Source organism: Phyllobates terribilis, unplaced genomic scaffold, assembly GCF_046119375.1.
Source record: "Phyllobates terribilis strain yellow unplaced genomic scaffold, ASM4611937v1 Scaffold_9__5_contigs__length_417890890, whole genome shotgun sequence".
Taxonomy (NCBI): Eukaryota; Metazoa; Chordata; class Amphibia; order Anura; family Dendrobatidae; genus Phyllobates; species Phyllobates terribilis.
Window position 1 is genome coordinate 65,665,821 of NW_027362769.1, and position 19,875 is coordinate 65,685,695.

At 43.5% G+C, this 19,875-nt stretch overlaps 1 protein-coding gene across 3 annotated transcripts in view; it reads right to left on the reverse strand.

The window, feature by feature from the left end:
* Positions 1–4,325: 4,325 nt before the first annotated feature.
* PTTG1IP (PTTG1 interacting protein) overlaps positions 4,326–19,875 on the reverse strand; it is a 35,614-nt gene continuing 20,064 nt past the window's right edge. For 2 of the 3 annotated variants that reach the window (XM_073646546.1, XM_073646548.1), the window contains exons 3-7: positions 10,482–10,590; positions 8,674–8,779; positions 7,611–7,676; positions 6,440–6,486; positions 4,326–5,436 (exon numbers count right to left, since the gene is read on the reverse strand). In XM_073646546.1, the coding sequence (XP_073502647.1) occupies positions 5,393–5,436; positions 6,440–6,486; positions 7,611–7,676; positions 8,674–8,779; positions 10,482–10,590 (372 nt within the window). In that variant the 3' untranslated portion in view covers positions 4,326–5,392. Of the gene's footprint in view, positions 5,437–6,439; positions 6,487–7,610; positions 7,677–8,673; positions 8,780–10,481; positions 10,591–17,495; positions 17,541–19,875 lie in introns of those variants that run through there. The other variant, XM_073646549.1, reaches the window with a different exon arrangement.

Here is a 19,875-nt window from a genome sequence, read left to right on the forward strand (position 1 = left end):
CAACCAAGGAAGAGAATTTGAGAACCAGCTCTTTGCCAAGCTAGGAAAGTACTGTAGAAATCAGAGATCCCACACAACGCCCTATCACCCAGGGGGTAATGGACAAGTGGAACGTTTTAGCCGGACATTATTGTCGATGTTGCGCACTTTAACAGCTGATGAGAAGAAAGACTGGAAGAGTTCTCTGTCAAAAGTGGTACATGCTTATAACTGTACAAAGAGCGATGCAACGGGTTACTCACCCTTTTTCCTATTGTATGGACGATTGCCAAGACTGCCAGTCGACCTCATGTTTGATACTCTGGTGTCAGACTTACAGAACATATCCGGAGTACGTTCGGAAGTGGAAGGAACGGATGGCAGAGGTATACAACATAGCATCCAAAGTGGTTACACAAGGACAGATCAAGAGTAAGGAGTGCTATTATCGAAAATGTTATGGAGCAGATTTGGCACCGGGAAGACGTGTGCTAGTCAAGAACGTATGTGAGAAAGGTGGTCCAGGAAAACTTTGTTCGTACTGGGAAGACAAGGTGTATGTGCTTGTAAAGAGGAAAGCTGATGACAGCCCAGTGTATGAAATCCGATTGGAAACAAGAAACAAAAAAAAAACAGAATAGGCCATTGGAATTTACTACTACCCTGTGATTATCTCCCACCACAACAAGACTTCCCAGAAGTAGACCAACATCGTCCGAGATCGACTAAGGGACCACCACAGACTGAAGCTCCGGAGGTGGATAGTGACCTGGAAAGGTCCGATGGAGAAGAACACACAGTTTTATTTCTCGGACCAGCAAGGAGAGGGATGTACCATTCTCAGGAGATTGAATTAAGTCCTGAGGCTCCAGAGTTCGTACCAAGGAGTACAGATGAAGTCCAATTTAGATCTGATGATCGAACATCGGCCCCTGAAGAGACCGATTGACACTCAGGAGGAGCGGAATTACCATACAGTGCAGAAACAAGCAACTCAGGAGACGTACAGGAACTTACAGAGGCAGCTCCAAGAGCATCTGAGGAAGCATGGGAATTGAGTGCAGCGGAAGAAACTTCTGTGACCAAAGAACCCGTGGTCTCTGAGGAACAACCCACCAGGAGGATGTCGAATGGAGAAGTGAGGAGGCCCATGATGCGAAAGTATGAGACACTTGGTGAACCGAATCAAGTGCCAAGGACTGTCGACTGGAAACCGGTATCTCTGCCTGTGGACCAGGTAAGCCCACTTGAGTGGTATTCAGCACCGAGAGCCCGTCTGGAAGATGTTGCCTACTGTAAAGGCTTGTTTTCATGCTTTGATTTTCCTTAAAAGACTTTATAGAAACAAAGAACTGTTGAAGCATAGAGAGCTGGTTGAAGACGTACGAAAAGCTCCAGTTGAAGAGATGCTGATTGTTTTAAATTGTGTTAATTGTTTATTTCTTAGGCATCCTACAAGAATAGGGTCGCAAGATTAGGTTATCAAAGTTTATGAACGTTATACCAATTTCACAATGCCAATTTGTATATAAAAAGTTATCCAACTTTCACCACTGCCTCAGAATTGGTCAGATTGACCAATTAAAGATGAATGTTGAGGACAACATTCAAAAAGGAGGGAAGAGTGTGACATGCAGAAGTAGTGCTGTTTCTTTAAAAGCATTCAGCAACTATTAGAAGTAACACAAGCCCATGAGACAGGAAGTGTGCTCCAGAAGCATCCAGCAACTAGAGGGGTTAACACAGTCACAGGAGAAGGAGTGTTTTAGCAGAGCCCCAGGGGGATTGTGGGAAAGTTGTTTACTGTCTGACTGGAGCCCAAGAGAAAGGTGGTGTGTGTTCTGTATCTCACAGAAGTGCCCCTGCAAGTGAAAAGGATTCAAGTCAGGAGTGAAGCTAAGCACAGGTCAGGTGGAGTTCCTGAACTAGCAGTGCAGAGTATTGTCAGGCAGAAAGATAAGGACTGGAAGAAATGGTGTCACAGGGATCTTCTCCCTCAGCAAACCCTCCCCCCTCTTCCATCTCACTGTGCTGTAAAGAATGCTGTGTTCATTAATGTGCCTTTGCATTAGAACTGTGCTGTCCTGGACTACTGGGAAGACTGTGAACTGCTGTGCTTCTAAGGAAACTGTACTGGTTGTCACTGGAGCTTGTTGCTCATAAGACTTAATTTGCACTGGATGTGCGGCTTTTTATTAAATGCTACTGTTCTACCGTTTATGAGGACTCTTGTCAAGTGTCTGGTCAGTAAGTGAAACAACCTACATTTGTGCCTGAGGGTCAATACCCCTGTGTGCCTGAGAAGCTGCAACACGTGGTCTATGGTCACCCTGAGTAACTGTTCCGACAAGATTCCAAAGAATTCATGTAACCTGTCTCGCCTCTATCTGAATCTAGCAGCATGCGTGTAACAATAGGAATAGGGCTGGTTTAAAAACAGAAGATATCTTGGGGCCAACACGACTTCCAGAGCTACTTTGTAAATGTGTTGCAGCCAAGTATAGATCATAAAAAGGTATGTGCACCTCAGCACTTCTAGTTATTAAGTGATGATGATCAATTTAAACATACTTTTGGAAAAAGGCTCAAGATACATTATTAAATATACGTCTCCTCCCATACAATGGTTGACAGCCTTGACTGTGGGAGTGTTGATGAGAAGGAAAAATTACAAACCCCATGTATTAAAACACTTTTCTGAAGAGGGGTTTCTAGGTTGGCGCACACAGAGGTACAAGTTTTGCATTAGCCTAAGGCTGCATATTTTATTGGATGAATGCTTAGTATATGGCATGATGCAATTCAGTCTGGGATACACAACGACACATACAGCAAATAGTTTTGTTCTTTATTAGGTTTTTAAAAAAAAAAAAAAAAATGAAAAATTACAATAAGGAATTCATAAAAGTAATCAAATCTGCTACATCAAGAAGTGTTAGTGTTACATTAACATTATGCAGCCTGTTAATGCATTTTGATCACGTTACTTCTAGCACAAGTTATTTTTTGTTACAGCTCACGTTCAGGATGTGTATAAACCAGATCTACGGTTAGAAAAAAACATTACATTCATGTTACAGAGTAAAAAGTGGCAAGTGAGAAAAAGCTTTCAGTATAGACCTTTTCATAAATAGGACTATATATGGCACTTCTATATAAAAAGGCACCAAAGGTAGGGGCACAGTCACGTACCCATCAAGGAAAGTAGAAATAAAGGCGAAATTTATTCAACATCTATGAAACATATTTGGCTTAAATAGTATATCCCTGAACAAGGTGTTTCTGGGGGCTAGCACTCTCATCACAAGTTCATATATATGGCTGCAGTGATCCCATATATTTTGGCCAGGAATATATATTTTTTTAAGGCACTGACCAGATATGCTATTTGTGTAGCATCATCATACATTACAGGATATTGCAAAATGAGCAAACGTCTAGCGTTTTACTGCACCCTAAGGTCACTTTTTTTTTTGCAACACATGAGCTAAAGATTAGTAAAGTCTACAGAACCAGGACATTTTGCAGCAATAGTTGGATTTCCAAGACGCACCCATGTGAGCCCGGCCTAACAACTTTGTTTTGAAAAGGCTGCAACTAGCACAAGTTCACACTTTTTAAAGGTGTTGTCCGATGCTAGGAAAGAGAATTTTCTTAGGTATGGGCTGTTATAATCTAAAAGACACATACTCCCTTACAGTCACCCCCATAAATCCAATGCAGGCCGCTGTTGTCAGAAATATATGATGACATGCCGTGCCAGACACAGGTTTTGGTGGTCCTGTGATATCCAGATGGCGCAGTCACAGCTTCCAGAGCAGGAGCGGACCATCACAGCAACCTGTGAGATCCACAGGGTGGGATGGGAAAAGGCAGGCAAGTGTATGCTGCTTTTTTTTTATTTTACAATAACCCATTTTGGTCACTGCCCCCCCCCCCCCCCCTTCGATCCCGAAAACTGGGGTCCCAAGGAGCTCCAACTGAATGGAGCAGTGGTCAACCATATGCACTGCCGCTCCATTCGTTCTAATAGGAGTGCTGAATATCAGCTGAGCGCAAAGCTCGGCCATCTCTAGAGGTCTCATGAGAAATGAATGGAGCAGCAGTGCACATAAACAGTCACTCCACTCAGCAGGAGCTCTTTAGAGCCACAGTTCTCAGGCCCGATGGGGGATCCAGTGGTCAGACCTCCAGCGAACAGGAAGTCATCCTCCATTCCCATGGATTGGTGATAAGTTTCAAAGTTGAGAACACCCCTTTAAACTGGCCATAAATTAGGGATTTCAGTTGGTCATTCCATTAACTAAGGCCCCGATTCATCAAAGTGCTTACATTCAAGTGCAAAATTTTTGCATAACATGGGGTTGCGCAAAAATTGTGCAACTGTTATTTTCACACCAATTTTAGCTAGCTCTGACTGAACTGGAGTAAAATTTGTGGCAAGGCGTACGCCATATTTAGGACTCTCCCGATTCAATAAGATGTGATCACCTTCTAAATGAATCCGGCAACTCTGACTCCTATACAACTCCTCAATCAAGACTGGTGTGAACAATACTGGTCTTGATGAATCATGGCCCATGTGATTAGAGAATAGAGATATATATATATTTTTTTTTTGGCTGTCCAAAGCATGAGAAAAGAGGGTCAATAGCTTTTATGTCGAGATTAAAGAGTTTATCATTGGACGATCCCACAGGATCTCACATGTAGGATCCCCCGTTCATGTGATCAGCTGCAATGTGAGGAGCAACCCAGCATTAAGTGTTAATTTGTTTTCCAGATGCAAAGAAACTCTAAAATGCAGGAGATGTTCATCATAGGATGGATCCACTCTAGTCAATAAATGAGGGATTTGAGCAGTCCAATGCAGAGCCCTCTTAAAATAAGTTTCTATGCCAGAGAAACTCTTTAATTGCCCATTCTGGATTTTAGCGGCACCAAGATAAGAGGTTTTTTTTAGAATATATAGTATGAAGCTGAGGGTTCATATATTGTTTGTTCAATGGAAGATATTTTTTTTTTGTGGGGGAGGGTTAGGAAAAAAACAAAACACAGAACAGTATATAAAGAACGTGCACAGTGGTTAACAATAGAAGAAATGGAGTGTTCAAAAAAAAAAAAAAGTAACCTGAAATATTTAAACCAACTCAAGGTTGATAAGAATTTGCACATTTGAAACTGGGTAAGGAACATGCACTTGTAAAAGTAGCTAAACCCAACCTAACATCTCAGCAGAAGGAGAGAAGGGATGGATGGTCTGACATTAGGGATGAGGGTTCTTTCACAGTTGGTCCTATCATTATGGTCGAGAGGGGAATGGTCACTGCTGGAGAAAGATGTGGGTTCACACAGTATGAAGAAACTGCTGCTTTTACAAAGTGAAATCCTTAAGGCCGGGAATGTTCAGAACTTAAGTGTCAAACTTGGAGTAGGGATTATCTTCCTTAAATAAACCTACAAAGTATAAAAAGGGAAGAGAAGATAAGTTATGGTTCCTTTATACAAGTTATGGTTCCTTTATAACCCGAGTGTACAGTGAGAATTATTGCATCATCAGGATTATCAAATCTTAATTTTTTTTTTAAAGAAACATTTAGATATAGTCTCAATTTGTTGTAATTTAGAGAAAAAGAACATTAGAGATTTTATTCATAGTTTCACAGGCTACAGGTTGAGCTTGATGAACTAAAGTCTACCTTAAAGACTAACATGTTGGTCTAGAGAAAGGCAAAAAAAACCCACTAATGGCTCAATATTAGGGGGAAAAAAAAATGCTTCTCGACTCCATATACAGAAATCAGACAAGTTCCCTGGATCAACGCCTCATAACCTGTAAAATTATATATTCCAAGGAAGACCCTTCTAGAATGTTAGTAGTGAATCAACCATTATAACATCATGTGGCAGTCCCATAGTCTCACTGCTCTTACAGTAGAGAATCTATTCCACACACTGAAGAAATAACTAGAAAAGTGTTTACTTATCCCTCACAGATTCTATCACCAAAACGTTATACTGTGCCCACATTTCCCAAGACACCCACATGAACCAGACTCCACGATCAGTTTCCCTAATCCTCAGTTGCCTCCAGAATCCTTATCTAGGCATAAACGTCTACTGTAGTGACCGCTGTAGGGAAAGTTTAACATGAAGCAATGCCACCAATTAATGTATGGACAGACTGATCGGCCAGGGCTGCTCTTTATTCTGGCATACAGACATGAGACAGACAAGACCTACAGACATGAGAATGGCTGCTCCATCTCCAGCCATTAGACATCTAGTACAGGCTGGTTCAGAGACTTTTTACCTGCATTTTACAGCTTGGAGGGTAGGGGGAAGCAGCATCCAGATATCATAATGTCCCAAAATCCTTCTACATTTTTAATTGACATTTTCACATGCTGCGCTTTGAATAGTAAAAGGAGAGAATAAAAGAAAAAAAATTGAAACTTACCGTATTTCTTCCTTATTTCATCGTGTCGGGACTTCATCTGGACCCTCCTAAAAAAAAAATACAGAAATATATACAGTAGTGTTCAAAATAATAGCCTTGTATTCAAAAATGTAAGTTAAGCACAAGCTTTATACTAGTTATTTCCATGCATTGGGATCATTGGACACTGTTTTCGAATTCAAATCATGAAGAGAAATGTATATACTTTTTAACTACTTTACACAAAACAAAAATATGAACATTGGGCTGTTTTAAAAAAAAAAAATAGTGTCTGCATTTGTCTTTACAAACTCACAATATGTACTCTTTGATGATTTAGCATTCCTGTGAATCACTCACCTAATATTTAGTTGTATACTCTCAGTTTTTTTTAGAACTGCTTCACATCTATGTTGCATAGAGTCAACCAACTTCTGCCACCTGTCACCTGTTATTCCAGCCAGGATGTTTTGACTACATCCCACAATTTTTTGCCATTTGTTGACTTTGCCTCAAACTGCAATTTTTATGTCACCCCACAAATATTGTATCGGATTAAGGTCTAAGGATTGAGCTGGCCACTCCATAACCTCAATTTTGTTGGACTGGAACCAAGATTTTATTAGTTTACTGGTGTGTTTAGGGTCGTTGTCTGGTCCAATGAGCGTCTGCTTCAACAAGACCACTCTGTATATAAAGTATAATAAAAGCTATTTTTTTGTGCCTTGCAGAGCAGATTGGGAACACACACACACACACACACACACACACACACTATATACTAGAATGCTGTAACAGAGGGCTTACAAGTGCCTGCCTTACTTTATATGAGGGAAAACCTGGTGACAGGTTCCCTTTAAAAAAAGCCAACATTAAAGGATATAATAAAGTAATGACACCTATACCCAAATATGGAGGCCGAATTTTTTTTCCTAATGTTCTTACTTGGCTAATGCCTTACTACAGCATTAGGCGAATTTTAGCATATTGAGGGCATCTATAACATCCCAGCAAGATGGATCTATTGTATCTGTCCGTTCCAAATAACGGAATCTGTTATTGCAATGCATTTCCTAAATGTGTGAAAGCGGAAGTTGGGTGATAATTGGGACCTGAATGTTGCTTATGTCACCCCCAGAATGAGATTTCTGTACGTGCCCAGTGTTATCCCCACATGCACTTTACGTCTTACCTTTCTTCCTGGCGGACTCGTCTCTCCTCATTCTCTCTCATGGATTTTTCAGTCTCTAGACTTGAGCTAAAGAGGGAAAAAAAAATGAAAGGGGGGATATAGTCCGATTGCTGGTCTACTCCTATTAGGCTGCGTACACACGATGCGTTTTTCATGCGTTTCTGCTGCGGATTTTCCGCAGCGAAAACGCATCAAAAACGCATGGTAATCCGCACCCCATGGTCCCCAATGGCATTCCACAATGTCAATGCACATGCTGCGGATTTTTCTGCAGCGCTCATAAATCCGCAGCATGTTCATTAATTTTGCGGAAGCGCCGCCATTGACTTGCATTGAGACGCATAGAATCCGTGTCTGTACATTTGTACAAGCGGATAATATGCGTTTCAATGTGCAGATGGTACTCAGTTCTGGAGGAGAGAAGACTCTCATCCAGACCTGGGTACCATTGTACCTGTAAAAAAAAGAATAAAATAAAAAATAAAGTTTATATTCACCTGTTCGGCGGCCCCTGCAGCGCTTCTCCTTCCAGGACCTGAGATGACGTCGCGGTCATGTGACCGCAGGCTGTCTCGCGAGATGCCGGCAAGCCAGGAAGGAACCAGGAAGGAGCGCGGCGGCATCGGAGGTAAGTATAGCTTTATTTTTTTATTTTTACGATTCACACTGTATAAATCCACGCCGTTTGCATGGATTTATACAGTGTGACCTAGTTGTCAAGCACTTTCCAAGTGATGCTATCGCCTGGAAAGTGCTTGTCAGTCCGCATGTGAATCCGCATGTATTCTGCAGGAAAAAAACATGCACAATCTGCATGCGTTTTTTCTGCCAGGGAGATGCAGAAATGCTGCAGAAATTTTCTGCATCGTGGGCACATAGCCTTAAGCAAGAAAACTGAGAACAACAAGAGTGAGGCATGTACATCTCCTTTAGACAATGTCAAGTTATAACTTCTCATGGTGTAAAGTTGCTGTACACTAAGGATGTAAAAAAAAAAAAAGTGCACCGGGGAAGTTATCCAAAGCATCCCTATTGTGCCACACATCAAATACCTGATACTTACTTTCTGTTCTTCTTTTTCCTGCAACAGCAGCAGCAGCAGAGGATGAGCGACAAGATGATGGCTCCTCCGATCACAGAAAGGGTAATAATCAAAGCTTCAAAATTAACTAAAATGAAAATACATAATCGCCATTAGTACAGACGTGACCACTATACACAAATAACATGTCTTCTGTGATGAAAGGGGTCTGGAGATCAGAAGCATTCAGTGTGCAATCCTGTATTACTGTCCCCACAGATCATCCCACTTACCTCCACCATAAACACCTGTAATGTAATATGATGAGATATGAGGACTATATTGTAAAAACACCATGACTTCATTTATAAAAAATAAATAAAAAAAAACACTGGAAAATTATGGAGCTAAAAATTAAAATGAGTCCGTGGCTGCAAATCCAGACCCTGAGCTTCTTACAAGTCACATGAGAGCACATGAGCATTCCTGAGCGCTCAGAACAAGACGTGTGCAGCCGGAGGCGAGAGGAACCAGATACCAACAGAAGGATAAGAAGATTGTGCCGTTATAGCAGAACCATAAATTCAGCTGCAAACACACAAGTGGTAAGATTTTATCAAACCTGGATATTTAAAAGGGAATCTGTCACCAGGTTTCTGTTACCCCATCTGAAAGCAGCATGATGTAGGGGCAGAGATCCTGATTCCGGCGATGTGTTACTTGTTGGGCTGCTTGCTGTAGTATTAATTAAAAACAGTTTTATCTTCTGATTTACCAGTCCTCTGAATGCTGAGCTACGTATAACCCCACCCACACCACTGATTAGCAGCTTTCTGTGCATAGGCAGAAAGCTGCCAATCCGTGGTGGGGATGGGGTTTGATTACCTGGCAGCAGGTTTACTAGTCCTTTAGTGATAATATCCTGCTGATAAAAATGATTTTTATAAAAACTACAACAAGCAGCCTAGTATCTGATACATCACTGGATTCAGGGGCTCTGCCCCTGCATTATACTGCATTAGTATTAGGTATTGACATATTCCCTTTAAGTGAATCTATATCTATAAAGTGTGTCTGCATGTAAAAGGATCTGTATATTATTTCCCATGTTATCAATGGCAGCTTAAATTTGTATTCTTAAAAGTTTTGTACCACGTTAATAAGATACCCTCAATCAAAAGATAGAGGATAGTTATTGGTGGTCTGACATCTGGTACCCCCACTAACCCAGGCTACCTGCACCAGACCCATTCAGAATGAATGGAGTGAAGGTGCGAATGCTTGACCTCAACTCCACTCAGTCAAAATTTTTCAAGTACATGAGGAATAACCAATTCTGTCCATTATATGATGTGTATCCTGCATTTCTCACCAGAGAGGTGTAGATGTGAATCCAGCTTTGGGGCAAGATGATACTTGTTAGAAAGCTCAGAACACTTTTCCCACTCTACCAACACTCCTCCTCCAACCCTCACATATAAAACATGTAGTCTGACACCCATCTTGTCTGAAGCCAGACTGAACTGTGTGCCCCCCACAGTGAATGAGAAGTTCAGGAGGTGAAGGTGATGGAGTGGCTTATAAAATGGAGAAAGAAGCAAAATTCTATAATATACTGTATTTTATCAAAGTTTCTTATTAAACACCTTTACAATTGATTTATGAAAAGTCTGTTGAAAGTACAGTCCCAAGAAAGTCAGAAATAGGGAGATATGGCACTGTAAATGCTAGAAAAAAAAAAAGGTCAGATTTCCTGGAATCACCAGTTCTTTTAAATGAATACATATACCTAGAAAACCATCAGAGTTGGGGTATGGGAAAATTGACACAAACTTCAAATATTTACTCACCCCAGCATATCCCCCAGCGGGCGTCCTTCAGTTTACACAGCGATGACGAAGGAAGGATGTGCCTAACAGGATAATCCACACACTTGCTGTCTGTGTTGCACCATAAACACTAAAAGGGAAAACGGCAAAGTGTCAACTGCAGAGAAATCCAACACAACACGTTCACAGAGCAGCAGTCCTGCCACCCGAGGATATACTACCGAAGGAAGCCTTAACACACGTTAGCTACTTAAGACAATTTTCATTTTTTTCTCCTCTGTTTCTAAGAGCCATAAAACTTTATCTTTCCATCGACATAGCTGTACGAGGGCGTGTTTTATGCATGATGAGTTGTAGGAAACAATTGACTTTACTATATAAAAATCCAAGTCAGGTAAAACTAAAAAAAACACTGCAATTTTGGTAATTTTAATTGTGACGGCGTGAAGAGGCGTGTTTATAAGGCACCCAATGTACGAAAAAATGATAATGAAACGCAGTTCTCTGGATCGATACAATTAGTGTTTTTTTTCCCTCCCATGATCACAGTAGTTTGCTTAATTCTGAACTTTGTAAAAGTAGAATAATTTGGTTTGTGTCACCATTTTCTGAGACCTATTACCTTTAAATTTTCATTTTTGTGGAAAGTGAAGTAACCAGAAGCAGCAATCCCCCCACCTTTACTGTATGGGTTAAATAATTTTAGATTTTCATAGATCAGACTTAAACACTGCAATACTGAATAGGCTTTTTTCCCTCAATTGGGGAAACACCAAGTTAACTTACCCGTAGCCGGTTTTTCCTGAACCCATGACAGAACACCTTGAGAGAGGGATCCGCCCCACCAAGGACAGGAAACCGTCTGAAATAAAAGGGCGGTGCCTCTCCCTCGCTTCAGTTGATTACAGAGCATTGAGAGGACCTCCAGAAAATGTTAGACACATAACAAACACCTACAATATATATATATAATCACCCAAAACAAAGTGCCAAAGTGCTCACCAGGGTGTAGGGTGTGAGAAAAACTACGGGTGCCGTCATGGGCTCAGGAAAAACCTGCTACCTGTAAGTAACCTTGGCGTTTTCCCCTCACCCATGACAGCACACCTTACCTTGAGAGAAATTTGGAGAATATGAGCACCCTAGGGGAGGGACCACCACCTGAAGTACCCTTCTCCCAAAAGGTGAGGTCAGAGGAGGAGAGATCCAACCTATAGTGCTTGTAGAAAGCGGATGGTGCAGACCAAGTAGCAGCATTACATATCTGGTCAATTGAGACGTCTGCTCTCTCTGCCCAGGAGGTCGCTACAGCTCTGGTGGAATGAGCTTTAATACCATCCGGTGCCGGAACTACTGTAGATATGCAAGCTAGACAAATGACCTTCCTAAGCCACCTAGAAATAGTTCCCTTTGATACCCAGTGACCTTTCCTACTCCCCTGAAAGGCCAGAAACAAGGAGTGGTCCTTCCTCCACTGACTAGTCATGTCTATGTACTGTAGTAAAGCCTTTCTAACATCTAGATTGTGGAATCCAACGTCCCTGGGGTTTTTTGGGTTACTGCAGAATGAGGGAAGCGCAATCTCTATTACAGTGGAATCTGGAAACTACTTTCGGAAGGTATGCTGGATCTGTACGTAGGACGACCCCGTCATCATGAATTTGGGTGTATGGGGGAAATCGACGGAAAGGGCCTGCAGGTCACTCACCCTACAGGCTGATGTTAGGGCCACTAGGAGAATGGTTTTGAGGGTGAGGAACTTTGGAGAGATAACCTACAGGGGTTCAAATGGGTCGCCAGAGTGCGTTTAAAACCAAATTCAGGTCCCAGAGAGGGACTCTTGAGAGCCCGAACTGGCTTAGCTCTGGAACAGGATTTAATGAATCTAGAGACCCACCAGTTCCCCGCCAGGTTGCAATTATAGAGAGCCCCTAGGGCGGACACCTGAACTTTAAGTGTTCCCGTAGCTAACCCCAGGTCATGTCCCTTCTGTAAAAACTCTAGGACATCTTTAATTGGAGGTTTATCTGACAACGGGGAGTCTAAAATCCAGGAATTTTCCCCAGATTCTGCTATAAATCTTAGTTGTTATGGGCTTCCTACTACCCAATGGGGTGGAAACTAGGCCCGGTGAAAACCCCCTATTACTCAGTAACATCCTCTCAAATTCCAAGCCGCCAGATAGAAACCTTTGGCTTGTGCATGGAACATCGCCCCATGGATGAGAAGGTCCAGCAGAACCCAGGGATCCGAGACAGACATTAGACGAAGCAGGGAGAACCAGGGTCTTTTTTGGCCAAAAGGGGGCTATCAGAATTATCCTTGCCCCCTCCTCCCGAATTTTCCTCACAACTGCAGGGATCATTACTATCGGTGGAAAAGCATAGGCCCTCCTGAACTTCCAGGGTATCTGGAGAGCGTCTACAGCATAGGGATTCTCTGTCAGATCTAGTGAACAGAATCTCTCCACCTTCCTGTTCGCCCTGTTGGCGAACAAATCTATGTCCGGTGATCCCCATAGTTAGATAATCTATTGGAAAACTATCGGGTTTAGAGCCCACTCTCCCTTTCTTAAAGTGTGGCGACTGAGGAGATCTGCCTTTGAATTTTCCACCCCCTGGATGTAAAGAGCACTGAGGGATGGGAGATGCTGTTCTGCTAGTTGCAGAATTCTGTTTGCCACTACCATCAGGGAGCGTGATCTTGTTCCTCCCTGGTGATTTATATAAGCCACTGTCGTCAGATTGACGGACCTGATCTGGACATGGCGACCCTGTATGTGGGGGAAGGAAGCCTATCAGGGATTTCTCTACTGCCAAAAGCTCTTTTAAGGTTCGATGATGTCCCCGTTTTGTGACGCAGCCAGAGCCCCTGAACCGAGAGATCTGCTAGATGACCCCCCCAGCCGGAGCCACTTGCATCTGTTGTAATGGTATGGTCGACTGGTCTGGACCACTGCAAGCCTGAGGTCAGATTCCTGTTTGTCCACCATGAGAGGTAGTCTACCGTCTCTAGGGAAAAATAGTCCTCTTTCTAAAATGTCAGCGCAAAAATCCTTCAACGGACAGGACTTCCCATTGAAGATGCCGCATAAGACCTTGGGCCCATTTGACTGCTGTGAGACAGGACGTCATGGAGCCCAGTAGGGACATTGCTCCTCTTAGGGACATCACGGGAGACTATGGCCCTTGAGACCAAGCTGATTATTTTCCAAACCTTGTCGTCCGGGAGGAAGCAGGCTTGGAGTTGGGAATTTAGGGTCAAGCCCAGAAAGAACTGAGTCCTTGAGGAGGATAGTTTTGATTTTTGAATATTTATCAACCATCCTAGTTGATGTAAGGCTGTCCTGACCTCTAAAGGTTGAGAGGAACAGTGGTCTTTCGATTTCCCCATTACCAGAAAGTCGTCTAAGTAGGGAACAATCACCACGTTTTTGATTTGGAGAAAAGCTGTCACCTCCGCAATAACCTTTGTAAACACTCTCGGTGCTATCGAGAGTCCAAAGGGTAGGGCAGTAAATTGGAAAGGACTCTATTCCCCTTGGATGAATAGGGCTACTCTTAGCTACTTCTCGTAGTCTGGATGGATTGGGACGTGATAATAGGCATCTTTTAGGTCGATAACTGCCATGAAACAATTGTGGTGTAGGAATTTTACTGCAGAGTTCACTGATTCCATCTTGAAAGTCTGGTTCTCCATCAGCTGATTTAGACTTTTGAGGTTGATAATGGTCCTTAAGGACCCATTTGGTTTTTATATCACAAATAGGGGAAAAAATCCCATTCCCTTTGTGAATCTGGAACTTCGTGAAGGACCTGCTTGTTGACTAAATCTAGCACCTCCGACTCTAGAGCTATCTGCTCCTCCCTGGACTTCCTCCTGGGTGTGTTCATGAAGGTTTGCTGAGGGATTTGACTGAAGCGTATCTTTAGGCCATTCTTTATGATACTTAACACCCAAGGATTTGAAGTAATGGCTTTCCAAGCTGGGATAAAATGGGAAAGCCTTCCACCGACCTCTAGCCCTGCGTCATTGGGAAGATTTTTTGGTACTGGAGGATGGCCCCCCAAACATGTAACCAGAGTCTTTTTTAGATCTGGGCTCCCATCTTTTCCTTTCTCCAGGAGGGCGACCCCGGTTAAATCTTTTCCTCTGAAAGTAGGACCTTTTTGTGTCCCCCGTGAACCCTGGGAAACCTCTCTGTCACCAGCCTTCTCCAAAACCTCATCCAGTTTTTTGGCCAAACAATATAGTTTACCATCACAAGGAAGGGAACATAGTTTATGTTTAGACTGCAGGTCTCCTGGGCAACCCTTGAGCCACAGGGCTCCTCTGGCAGCGTTAGATGAGTTTGCAGACCTGGCAGCGAGTTTAACCGAATCCGCTGAGGAGTCAGCAAGGAAAGCGGACGCTGCCTGTAGTAAAGGTAGATTGGAGAGGATTTTTATCTCGGGATATCTTTTTATCCTTGAGCTGGCCTTCTAATTGTTGAAGCCACACCATGAGTGACCTAGCAACACAAGTGCCTGCTACCGCTGGTTTCAGGACGCCTGCTGCCGCTTTCCAGGTGTGAGGGAGGAAGGAGTCTGCCTTCTTATCTAGAGCATCCTTTAGACTGCCCGAATCCTCCAGGGGTAGGGACGATTTTTGTAAGATATGACCAGTCAACTTTAGGAATTTTATCCGAGGACCCAGAGACACTATCCTCGAAGGGGTACCTCCTTTTAGAGGATGAGGGCAACACTCACGATTTCTCAGGCTTCCTTCATTCCCGATCTATAAGGGTCTGAATTTTAGGATTCACTGGAAAGGAGTGTCTTTTTTCCTCCAGGCCTGCGAACATAATGTCTTCCAGGGACCTGCCTGCCTTCTCCTCCCTCAACCCCATGGTTGATCTGACAGCTCTGACCACCTTGTCCGTAGCATCAATAGGGAAACAGGGCCTACCACTGTCTGATGAAGAGGAGGATGATGATTCACTGAGGCATGGATCCTCCGACTGGGAGGATGAATCATAGTCAGAGGAGATATCCTTATGGGATCTCTTTTTCCCCTTAAGTAAGCCTTTTAGACAAAAAAGACATAGACAAACTGGAGCAAGTTCAGAGAAGAGCGACCAGAATGGTGACTGGTCTGCAAACCATGTCCTATGAGGAACGGTTGCAGGATTTGGGAATGTTTAGCTTGCAAAAAAGAAGACTGAGAGGAGACTTAATAGCTGTCTACAAATATGTCAAGGGCTGTCACATTGTAGAAGGATCATCTTTATTCTCATTTGCACAAGGAAAGACTAGAAGCAATGGGATGAAACTAAATGGGAGGAGACACAGATTAGATATTAGAAAAAACTTTTTGACAGTTAGGGTGATTAATGAGTGGAACAGGCTGCCACGAGAGGTGGTGAGTTCCCCTTCAATGGACGTCTTCAAACAGAGGCTGGACAGACATCTGTCTGAGATGATCTAGTGAATCCTGCTTTGAGCAGGGGGTTGGACCAGATGACCCAGGAGGTCCCTTCCAACTCTACCATTCTATGATTCTATGATTCTATGATTCTCTGTACAGATTATGGATCTCAAATTAGAAGCAAAATCCGGGGTGCTCTCCGCTATGGTTTGGTTAATACAGCTAGCACAAAGCGGTTTCTGCCAGTCTATGGAAAAGGGGACTTGGCATAAGGCACAAACCCTGTGCTTCTGTTTGGTGCTACTCTTAGGTTCCTAAGGAATGAAGCACATAACTTTCCATTACTATTAAGTGACATTCACGAAGATCACTCAACCCTGAAGTCACAAAAGGGTACCGGATTTGAAGGCTGTGGCGGGACATAAGATGAATCCCTTCTGGATGGCCCTGAAGCGTCCGACAACTTACTTCTCCTGCTGCCCCTATGGTTACTGGAGCGGCTGTCCGTGTGAGAGGCGTCCGACTGCTTCTTTCGCTGGCGTTGCTGAGGTGGAGGGGTCAGCTGAAGCTGCTCCTGGCTGTCTTGGTCTGCCATAGCTGCTATACCACAAGCACGAGTATAGGCAGCGTTTACCAGGACAACCCCCCCTCCCCCACCTAAAATAGGCCACATCGGGAACCTCCTCCGGTTCAGGTGTCCACCCCCTCCTGACGCTCGCTGGCCGAGGTTCCAAAAGCCAGCCTGCAAGCGCTTACAAGGAGCCGCCATGATGGATCCAGGTGCTGCCCCCCGACGTCATCGGGCACGCCTCTCCCAGCGTGCACCGTACCGTGACGTCAGGCACGTCACACCCGGAAGACGCTGCTCCCGGCGTGCATCCAGCCAGGAGCCTGTGGCAGGGAGAGGACAGCGCAGCGGTCTGCGGGGAGCCGGAGTTCTCCTCACCGCCTGCGCACGCTCGGACACTGCTCCAGGGAATCGCGGACGGCCCTTCTGGAGCCTAGAACCCGGTGTACAGGCTGGCGCCGGCTCTTCCGCACAGGAACAGGCCCAAGTAAGTATGAACATCTTCCAGACAGGTTCCCATCAAGGACAGGAAACCAACTGAAGCGAGGGAGAGGTACCGCCCTTTTATTTCAGACGGTTTCCTGTCCTGGGTGGGGCGGATCCCTCTCTCAAGGTGTGCTGTCATGGATGAGGGGAAAAAAGTGAGATAATTTGACCCTGCAGTCCTTTGGGCGCTTATTTTATATACTGCAATACATAAAAATTGCAGTATATAATGTTAATCACCATCTCCTGTGAACACCTGTGGCTGGGCTTCACAGGAGTACCAAGATGGCAGTAACAGGGCCTTCTGCAAGCCTCACACCCCACCAGCATCCAGTGATCGTCTGAACGCACATTCCACCAGGACGGTGCACTTTAAAATGCTGCGGTCAATGAACGACATGACACTTAAGGAGTTTAACAGCAGCGGTCAGAGCCCTCTTCAATCAATGCTGTTAGAGGCAAATGATGGCTGTATAGCACAGCCTGAGTCGGCGCCATGATTGAGATACGTCATTTAGCATGCAGGTGAGACGTGGAACGAGCGGATCTGATTCTGCACCCAACTTGTTACAGACCTTTACTATAAGAGCCCACCACAAGATCATTGCAGATTATTCATAGGTCTGACGTCACACTGCAAAGAAGAGATTAGATCAGGAAATGTACATTTATGTAGGAGGACATCACCATCACTACCATTTAATGATTGCAGGTCCGCTAGATAGCGCCGTCACATGCAAAAAACAGCTTATGAAACAGGTCAGGGAACAGTTACGCATAAAACAGAAGTAAATTCATCAGAAAACAGAAGCACAGGGTCAGCAACCACAAGGTTTACTCACGATTTCTAATCGTAAATGGACAGTGTTTTTTTTCTTTCAACACGTCTGTGCTTGCTTTGCTATTACAGTTCCCTACAATATGCTTCTAACCTAGGAATATTTCACTGGTGACAAAGACACGGCTCGTACATAGTCTGGTCTTTTCTGTGGTAACATAAGGAAGCGAAATAAGACAGAAGAAAAATCGATGCCTTCGAAATGTGGTGCTGGAGAAGGAGGTTATCAATATTATGGATGGCAAGAAGAACAAACTAATGAATATTGGAACAAATCAAGCCAGACATGACACTCGAAGCAAGGATCACCAAGCTGCCTACAATCACAGGAGAAGGACATCATGGTCGGAAGAATAGAAGAAACAAGGTGAAGAGGAAGACCAGCAACCCAATGGCTTGATATTAACAAGATAACGGCGGAGAAGACCCTGGTGGACCTACAGGTGCTTCTCACTAAATTAGAATATCAAAAAGTTAATTTCAGTTCAATACAAAAAGTGAAACTCATATATTATATAGAGTCATTACAAACAGAGTGATCTATTTCAAGTGTTTATTTCTGTTAATGTTGATGATTATGGCTTACAGCCAATGAAAGCACAAAAGTCATTATCTCAGTAAATTAGAATACTTTATAATAGCTTGAAAAATGTTTTTAACCCCTTAAGCCCCGGAGCATTTTTCGTTTTTGCATTTTCGTTTTTGCTCCCCTTGTTCCCAGAGCCATAGCGTTTTTATTTTTTGGCCAATATGGCCATGTGAGGGCTTATTTTTTGCGGGACGAGTTGTACTTTTCAACGCCATTACTAGTTTTACCATATCCTGTACGGAAAAACGGGAAAAAAATTCCAAGTGCGGTAAAATTGCAAAAAAAGTGCAATACCACAGTTGTTTTTTATTTATTTTTTTTACCACGTTCACTGAAGGCTAAAACTGACCTGCCCTTCTTATTCTACAGGTCATTACGAGTTCATAGACACCAAACATGTATAGGTTCTTTTATATTTAAGTGGTGAAAAAAAATTCCAAAATTTGGTAAAAAAAAAATAAAAAAATAGCACCATTTTCTAAGACCCGTAGCGTCTCCATTTTTCGTGATCTGGGGCTGGTTGATGGCTTATTTTTTGCGCGCCGGGCTGACGTTTTTATTGATAACATTTGGGGTAGATCCGATGTTTTGATCGCCCGTTATTGCATTTTATTGCAATTTTGCGGCGACCAAAAAAAGTAATTCTGGCGTTTAGAATTTTTTTCTCGTTACGCCGTTTACCGATCGGATTAATTATTTTTTTATATTGATAGATCGGGCGATTCTGAACGCAGTGATACCAAATATGTGTATGTGGTTTTTTTTTTTATATACATTTTATTTTGAATGGGGCGAAAGGGGGGTGATTTAAACTTTTATATTTTTTTTTATATTTTTAAAAACTTTTTTTTTTTACTTTTTGCATGCTTCTATAGTCTCCATAGGAGACTAGAAGCAGCAACTATCCGATCGCCTCTGCTACATACAGGGGACGAGCAGGTCCCCTGCATGCAGCAGAAATGGTCCTGTGCTATGAGCGCCGACCACTAGGTGGCGCTCATAGCGACAAGATCATGACAACCACAGGCGTCTGCTGCAGACCCTGGGTTGTCATGCACGCCCATCGGCGACCCGCGATCACGTGACGGGGTCGCCGGTGGGCGGGGCTTATGACGCGCTACCCGGAAGCGCGCGTTAAATGCTGCTGTCGGAGATTGACAGCAGCATTTAACATGTTAACAGCCGCGGGTGGATCGCGATTCCACCCGCGGCTGTTGCGGGCACATGTCAGCTGTAAGAATCAGCTGACATGTGCTCCGTTCAGTGAGGGCTCAGCGCAGCAGCCCTCACTGAACGGGGGGATCGCAAATATGCGTACTAATACGTCCCCGGTAAGTAAGGGGTTAAAATGTGAAATGTTGGCCTATGAAATGTATGTTCAGTAAATGCACTCAATACTTGGTCGGGGCTCCTTTTGCATCAATAGTACAACAAAATAACAATGACAGATAGGACCTTGGATGTAATAGGGGGCATACCACTAAACATTATATGAACCAGAGAGACCATAGGTATTTTCAAAACCCCA